Source organism: Aptenodytes forsteri, unplaced genomic scaffold, assembly GCF_000699145.1.
Source record: "Aptenodytes forsteri isolate BGI_AS27 unplaced genomic scaffold, ASM69914v1 Scaffold208, whole genome shotgun sequence".
NCBI classification, from domain to species: domain Eukaryota; kingdom Metazoa; phylum Chordata; class Aves; order Sphenisciformes; family Spheniscidae; genus Aptenodytes; species Aptenodytes forsteri.
In genome coordinates, this window is record NW_008794963.1 from 3,327,472 (window position 1) to 3,336,450 (window position 8,979).

Genomic DNA, 8,979 nt, shown 5'->3' on the forward strand with positions numbered 1-8,979 from the left:
GAAGACACAGCAGGAGAGGGGATGGGGAGAGCAGGAGGCATAGCAGGGAGGAAACTCAAAAGACTGAGACACAGTTGACTGAGACACAGTTTCCTAAGACACTGTTTCCAGACAAACCCAGTTGATACTGCAATAAATTAGAAAGGATGAGGACAAGCTAGTAATAAAGAAAAGTGTAAGTGCCTCATTAAAAAGCATAGTAGTCATGTGTTTAAGTTTGTCAATGCTGTGTGTGTTCCAACTTCAAACTCTAAACCTGCAGCTTGTCATCAAAGGAATCCTTTAAAATCGGAATGCCATCACGTGAACGAGCCATGGGTGACATGTATTAGGTGTGTATCAGGGCCCCCTGCAAATTGTTCATGGAATAATTTCTAAGATAAATTTGTGGCACAGAGTAAGTGAGAGCAGCAATGTTTTGTAGTATTCCTGGGAGAAAATAAATGGTGTGCAGCTAAAATGTTCAGCTTCAAAAAGCAGTGGGTGGGACATGGACAATAATCTGCTGCAGTTAAAAGCACAGAGTTTGAGCTTGGTATGGTCATTGTCTTACTTGAGTAATTTCAGCTGGTACGATGCACATTACACAGGTGGAATTTCGCTTTTGTAACGTAGCTGAAGGAAGGGAAGTGTTCCACATTATTGATATTACATCAGGGGCTTAACAGAGATCTCATTAAATATACCATTTCATTCTTGTTTACAGAAAACTATGCTGATACTTGAAATGGAAGCAGATTGTACCAATATGTTTGAAGATGAATTCTTGTCATCTTTAGCAAAATGTGGAGTACTGGTTTTATTTTTATTTTATGCTGTGGCAGAGGTTTTAGAAATTCCAGGCATTTTATGAGAAGTGCTTGCATGATAGAAATATCCCAACTAATGTCACACAGTAAATCCCCTATGTCTAATCAACTGCAAACCTGAAAAAGGTAGGGAGTACATTAGGAACTTCATGATTTTCAGCATCATCATCATGTATCTTACTACTTTTTGTATAAATACCCTTTTAAAGAAATTCCAGGCCACAGGGTAATAATGCACAAAAATGCATCGCTCGTGATGTTAAATGCAGCAGTAGACAAGACTTGAGGGTGATATATCTGTATATACCTCTCCCTAGTAGCTCCTGAAGCAAACAAATCAGTGGCTCAGGCAGTATTAGAGAGTAAGGGATCCGGTAGTGCAATTTCTTCTACTTTGATGCTCAGTTCAAGGCTTTGCTGGGCCATTTATGCAGGGTCTTGGGAGGGTAAAGTCAGCAAAGCTCTAAGAAACCTCATGGTCTTCACAGTTTCAGAGCACATGGTGGGGGGCTACAGGCATTTTCCTTTTTGTTGGATACAGATGAGCTTCAGCCCCATCTTTGTACTGCTAAGTCTCTTCAGCTAATGCAACTTCTTATGAATGTTCTTAAAAATCAGGACGGGTGGAAAATAAATGCAGCTTTCAGACTGAAGAAACAGAAATACACTTTAGAAATTAAAACCAAGAAGATAGTATTTTACCACTGAATACACTATAAACGCAAGTTAAAATACTTTACCTGTTAATCTACTCACATCAATTTGCAGTTTGCTTATATGCCTCATGTAAGCTGAGCAGCTATTTGATTTGCTTGTGGGTGATCCCAGTGCCTTGGCTTGCAGGGGAAAAATCCTTTTTCACAAAGGTGGAATGGTTTTTATATTTTCAAGAGCTGATCAGTCTTATAACAACGTGATAGCTTCTCTTGAAGAAGTCTGATTAGCCATCACACACTGTCTTCTTAGAAAAGTCTATATGTTTGTACTTAATCCTCGCCATCAGTAAGGATTTATGTTTATAAAGTGGGAAAATATTTACTGAAGGAAATTCAGTATTTACACTACTGATCTCTATTTTGATTTAAAAAAAGGCACAATTCAAGTTGTCCCTCCTGGCTTATGTGCTATCTTGAGGGTGAAGCACTTTTATCTTTTTACATTACATGTGACAGATGAGTATAATTTGCCTGTGCTTGTACCAAACTCTACATTTCAGTTTCACTATGTGGGAATGTCTCAATTCTATCAAGCATGAGCAAGATATGTAGGACATAAAGTTCAGGTCTTGTATAGCATCCTGGTAAGTATCTTATCACAGGAGGATCATCAACATGTGTAGGAACATGTGTGGATTTAATAAACACTGTCACATCTAGAAAATATCCATTTTAGATTTAAAATGAATGTAAAATGTGTATATATACATATATGTGTGTGTAACACCTCCATGTTATTTGCTGACAATTATCTTTTACATAAGTTATGAAAGAAAAGCTTTTGGCAAAATAATTCATTGTAGTTGAGGTTGAAGTCAAACTGATTAGTTAATACCGCTTAGTTACAAATCTTTTTTTCTCAAGCGTTTGATATTTTGGCTAATGTAGGCTTGCTGCTGACATCTGCAAGTGTGAGCACTCTATGATAATTTAAAAGAAACAGAAAATAGAGTCAATAAGAGCTGCCTGTTAGTATGACTGAAGTGTTCAAAGCAACCATAAACTATGTTACCCGGAGAAAATGAAAGGGCTAGCAGCCACGCCAGCACAGAGGGAATATAATACACCAAGTGTCCTGGTGTGCTTGCTACACACGTTTCCTTAGTCATAGATCAACCACATCAATGTTTTTATTTCATACTTTAACTTAGTAGCCCAGGGGCCCTATATTATTTCTTATGCTTGGGATAAACCATAAGAATGTAGAGGCTGATCAGTAAAATGCACCTTTGTGGTAAACTATGACTATGTTTCCCAGTTAAGGGTAAGGCAGAGGGGGAAAAAAAAGCTACTTCATTTTTCTAAAACATTGGACATTTGTAAATTAACCCGTAGCTGGAGGAGGATCTATAGTTGTTTTGGTTTTAATTTTAGTTATGTGAGCTTAGAAAGAACAATTTATTTGAGTACCAGCTATCACATTCTGAACGTTATCCTCCTGCAGACCCCTGCTGTTCTCTTTATTGGGATGCTGCAGTAGGATGGAAACTGGGATTTTGGTGGTTTTGAGAGGTGCTGAGCTCTGCAACTTTCATTTGAGCTACATAATCTCAGATCTGAGTGACCCAGGGAGGACATGGTAGGATCCTTGCACTGATCCATCAACGAATGCAGTTACAACCTGCTGCACTTTGCTGAAATGGTCTATTTAAATGTTCTGGGTAACTTTAATTTTTTTTTCTTGTGATGTCCTTTTTGTTAGACTATGTAATATGTCATTTTATATAGATAAAAAGAAAAGAGGCACTATTTTATTTGTGAAACAGTTTTCCTTCATTTTAATATTTGCTACCTACCCCTCTACACAGTACACCCATCACAGAACATAGTTTTCTAGTCCAAGTGCTACTTCATCATGCCTTTTCAACACATATTTAGGCTGTCATCTGCAAGACTTCTGATTTTGTGGAGATGATACCTTGCTTAGGAACCAGTAGTTTTTAAGAAGCAAGCCAAAATAGTTAAACTTCGTTAAAAAAAAAAAGTAACTTAAGTACAGTACTTTATATTTTTTAATAAAAATGTGCATTGAGAATATTCTTAGCAATTTTACTTGTGAATATTGGATTTGTTTGATGTTCTTTGGTCAGAATAGCTGTATTTTTAATAATAGGTAGATAAATACTTACGCTTTCAGATTAATATAATGAGGAAATTAAATTTTCCTCTGTAGACTTTGTTTTGTATTTAAAATAACTGCCTCCATTGCTTATATATATTTTTTTTTTTTCACTTGCCCATTTAATTTCAGTAGAACACACAAGTGAATCTGCTGACAGAAATCTGTAAGATTGGAAGAGCCGGTACACCACCTCTGGGACTGGAAAGACCAAAGCTCAGCAGGGCTTTTTTCTTTCCCCAACTTTAATGGACAGATGCAATGACGGGCTAGGAGGGGGCCATAAGTATCTCAAACTTCTTCCCCACAAGTGAGCTGAGACCTTCTCAAGCAGAGAAGAGATGCGCAGCCTTCTCCTGCAGAGCAGGAGAGGTCAGCCAGGGTTACAGCCCATTGGAGCTGAACGTGACGTCCCTGATCACTGACCCAAGTCCCCCTTTGGACAGCAGTAGCAGACCAAAGCATCTTGATTTTTGCCTGGGAGGAGGCAGGAGATGCTGCTCCCCTGTCTCAACCATCTCCTACCAAAGCTGCTTTCACAGCCTTGGCATGGCGGGCTGGAGACTGGGCTTCAGTGCTTTGTGTTTTGTGATATGACAAACACACCTCTATTCGCCGCTTAAACTGCGCGGTCCATTGGGACCGTGCTACAGGACCGGCCTCTCTATGTTTTGTACTCAGCACCTTTTCTTCTTTAGAGCCACCTCTTCTAACCAAGCTGCTGACACATTTGTGGTTATTTTGGGTCTAAAATCTTTCTAACTTCAACCCGATTGCTATTTTATTATCTTAATTTTACCCCACTGGCCATCTGGCTGATTTGAAAAGCAAAGGAGGCTAATCCTGTACTGTCATGATTTAGGAGAAGAGCAGGGAATCCACTGGGATCTGTGCGGGGGGGCTCTCTTTAAAATAGTGAGGTTTGACAACCTTTCTGTTTACAGTCAGCAGGTCAACATCTAGAAAATACATCTTTAAACCACTTGTTTGCACTTCATTATGAAATACTGGAAAATCCAATGTGTTTTCTTCAGATTTTGAGTATTCCTTGCATACTCTGCCTTCAGTTATGAGGATTGCTGGCATGTAGTTTCAAGAAGGAAATCTTCAGTTGATTTTCATTGTGTCAAGAGAAAAAAAAATAATGAAGGTCAGGTCTATTTGTAAACTTCATCCATTTCAGCTAGGAAATGAAATAAGTTTTGACAGTGATACTGATATTATTTCTCCTCAGCACAGAAGTGTGTGTGGTAATTTATGCTTTACCGCTTGTGATAGTCTCCTCACTGGTCTTTCTTTTCTTTTTTTATTTTTAATAGTTTTGGCTTTATTTTTGCTCGAACATAATTAGCATTACACTGTACAGAGATCACTATTTATTCTTGGTCTGTTTGCTCTTCTGTGCTCTCAGGTTTGACGTCTCAAATGTATTAGTTTATGAATAGAATCAATCAAATAAATAAAGGGCAACAACTTCTATCTGTTCAGATCTGTGTTTGCACTATTATGAAATACTGGAAAATCCAATGTGTTTTCTTCAGATTTTGAGTATTCCTTGCATACTCTGCCTTCAGTTATGAGGATTGCTGGCATGTAGTTTCAAGAAGGAAATCTTCAGTTGATTTTCATTGTGTCAAGAGAAAAAAAAATAATGAAGGTCAGGTCTATTTGTAAACTTCATCCATTTCAGCTAGGAAATGAAATAAGTTTTGACAGTGATACTGATATTATTTCTCCTCAGCACAGAAGTGTGTGTGGTAATTTATGCTTTACCGCTTGTGATAGTCTCCTCACTGGTCTTTCTTTTCTTTCTTTATTTTTAATAGTTTTGGCTTTATTTTTGCTCGAACATAATTAGCATTACACTGTACAGAGATCACTATTTATTCTTGGTCTGTTTGCTCTTCTGTGCTCTCAGGTTTGACGTCTCAAATGTATTAGTTTATGAATAGAATCAATCAAATAAATAAAGGGCAACAACTCCTATCTGTTCAGATCTGCCATGGCAGAGACAGTTTCAAAATTTATCTGAGAACCTATCTTTTTTACTGAGCTACCATAGCAAAATACAGAATGGTCTTGTGTTTGCCTTGTTTTAAAAAGCCGTGCATACATTCAGCAGCCGATTGTATTTCAGATTCCGAAGTACAGATTGTTGCTTTTCATTTCTCTGATAAAAAGCAAATTAATATTGCAGAGTCCCTCGGTTCTTGAAATGGGTAAACATTTCTCATAAAAATCCAGCTGCTCATTTTCAATTAATTGTAATAAATTAACCATGACAGAGCAATGGTAATTCTCATGAAAATTTGATTTGGATCTGCTGAAAGTGGACGCGCATTACTTACTGCAGACCACCACAATGACAGCAGCATATGTCTCAGAAATCTATGAAGGTAGTTATTTTGTGATACGGTTTTCAGACACCTACCGTATGTCCCTGAAATGTGCTTCTCTTGTGCTACTGTAACTGGTAGCAGCACCACAGCAGCCCACTCCTTCCTCGCATGGGCTCTCTCCCACACCTTAGTCCTTCCCCCCCAAACAAACAAAAAGTGCTCTCAACAACAAAACCCACATTTGAAATAGGTTGTGTTTGGTGAAGGTAGAGATGACTGAATGGAAACCCAGGCTTTTCATCCACTGGGGGGTGGAGACCAATGCAAAAAATGCTCAAATACATGGATATTTAGTACTAAAAACAGTATTTAAAATTACATTTCAGGACTTCGCCCAAAAAGGACTCTGCGCTTGGTGCTATGGACGGCAGAAGAGCAAGGAGGAATAGGTGCTGAGCAATACTATCAGTTGCACAAGGTAAATGATGTCTTCAGATGGTTTGCTTGACAGCACTTTTCTCCCTAGTCTTGTGACTTGCATATTATTTTTGTCAAAATGTTCAGCTTAATATCTAACTGAAAACAGTGATTCCAGTTCTGCCTGAAAGTATATTTTCTGGGTTTAATCATAAATGTAAACTTCATTTTACATTTAACAGAAAGTGATGCGACGACATATATACGTGTTCCGGTTGACCTAAGATAATTCTGTCACAAAACTGTTCTGAAATAGGTATTTCATGATGATATCTGCCATAGCTTTCAAACAATGCTAACTTTCTGAGAATGAACGATGAATGGTCCACATATGGTGGCAATATAAATAAATATTGTTGCCTTATATATTTCTTCTTCGTTGCATTTTCCCATAATATTTTACAATGTAAAACAAAATAATACAAAGAAAAATCTTCGCTATCTTATCTTAATAGTGTATAATCTAAAATATTCTTTGCCAATTATTAGTTTTCTGGGATCTGGAACATTTTAAATGGTTGATTTCTGATGATGTAAGGAACGCACAAACTCTATGACTGGTTATCAGGATAAAAATATTGTGTATTGTCACATCTGTCTCTCCTGCCAACAACTGCCCTTTCAAAGTACATCATGACATAAAGGGCAGTTGCATAAAACTATTTTGGAGATAATTCTTTGGAATATGGGGGGGGGTTGTCCCAGAAAAATTATGCTGTACCTGTATAACTAAGCTAAAGTAGTTACCTTTTATTCTTTTCCCTCATTTAGTACTCTCAGCAATGGTTAATATATCCAAGGCAGAGACAAGACAAATGCAAATGTGTTTAGGAGGTCACCTGCTGTACAATAGTATGAAAGCAGACTTACAAGCAATTCCTAAGAGTGTTTTTAATGATAAGCAACTTATCAGAACAAATAGATGGAAATTTCACTTTGAATCAAATTCATTGTGATGAGCAAAACTAAATCAATTTGTATCTGCAATAGAGTTGTCAGAGATAGCATTACAGTGGTTATGGTTTTCTGGCTAATTGATGAACAGTCAATTATTTCTCACTAACTTGTTTAACATTACTAAGAAGTGTATTTAACTACCCATATATAACGTAGTTCCTCCTTATATCTCCAAATTATAGGGATAGCTCAGCTCTCTCATTTGGAAGAGGTACCTAAGAGCTTGCTTTCTCAGCTTTAGGGAGGTGACAGGTTGCAGTTTAGTTTGTATTAAGGACTCTGGATTTACCACTGGTACTCTGGTGTTCAGCAGGATTAAACTAGAATGAAATGTTCTGTAATACGTAGCACAGGAAAGAGATGCTTCTCATGTACAGAAGTGCATTTTGGAGGAGCTGGAGGGATGCTGTGTACCTAGTGCACACCACTCATGAGAAACATATCATCACCTCTGTAGATTTCCATGTCAGAAAATAAGCTCCATCCTATGGTGGTGTTGTCAGCAACACATGAAATTGTCTCACACACGTCTCATCTTTTGCCAAAATGTCTGCATTTCACTGTTATCTCTAGGATTTATATTCAGATGTAATATCAAAAGCAGGCTTAAGGATCAAATAGGGAAAAATAAAGCAGGCTGGGTATTGTTTGAAGGATACTTGGTTACTTTGCTTTTAAAAAAATTGAGACAAAGATGTGTCTCAATTTTTGCTCTGCTGATGCGATTCCATCTGGATGTTGTGCTCTGTGAAGAAAGCCGGGTCTAACTTCACAAGAATTTGTAATTTACATGGAGAATTTAAGCAGAAATGACATCCGTCTGTTGTTTGTTGTTCTTGTTTCCCCCCGCCATGTGATCTGGCATAATTATAAATTGATACAACTATAGGACATCGCATTACTCATAATAACAAAATAAAGCAGATTAATGCTGTACATTATATTTAGCATGAAAAACAACTTAACCTTTTAATGATTTACTTGAGCAAATTTCTGGCAATTAGGATAGTATGGCATAAACATGTCTCGCTGATGGTAATGAGTACAAGTTAACTAAGAGTGGTATTTAAAGATGCCTTGTTAAATGAAAGATGGCCTGTATGACTCATCTACATAGCTGGGCTTATTATGACTTTAGTTCGCTACAAACAAGTAGAAATATGAATGCAGTAATTCAACACAGACAGACATGGATTTACTTGACATTGTAAATTACCTCCTCATGTCAGTGGAAATGTGGCAAGGGAGAAGAAATGAAGACAATATACTACTGGACAAGTACAAATACTCTTACTTTCGTAGCTTATTTATTTTTTCTTTCAATTTAATTTCAGGTCTTTCTTCCTCATCCGTCATTGTAGGTTGTCACTGCTAGAAAGTGGATAAGTTACTGCAGAAATAACTGAGATAGCAGCAGCATAGTGGTTTTACTATGGTGCCAATAATTAACTCACATCCCGGCATAATAGCATTATTTATATCACTCAAGTATTTCTGTAGAGCCCAGTATTATGGTTTCTGATTATTAAAACAAGTGATAGGGTATATTGGCTGGGGGGGGG

General features: G+C 37.4%; 1 protein-coding gene across 1 annotated transcript in view; it reads left to right on the plus strand.

Moving 5' to 3' along the window:
- CPQ (carboxypeptidase Q) overlaps positions 1-8,979 on the plus strand; it is a 165,295-nt gene that overhangs the window by 115,776 nt on the left and 40,540 nt on the right. The window contains exon 8 of the mRNA XM_009275482.2: positions 6,370-6,461. Coding sequence (XP_009273757.1) covers positions 6,370-6,461 — 92 coding nt within the window. The remainder of the gene's footprint in view (positions 1-6,369; positions 6,462-8,979) is intronic.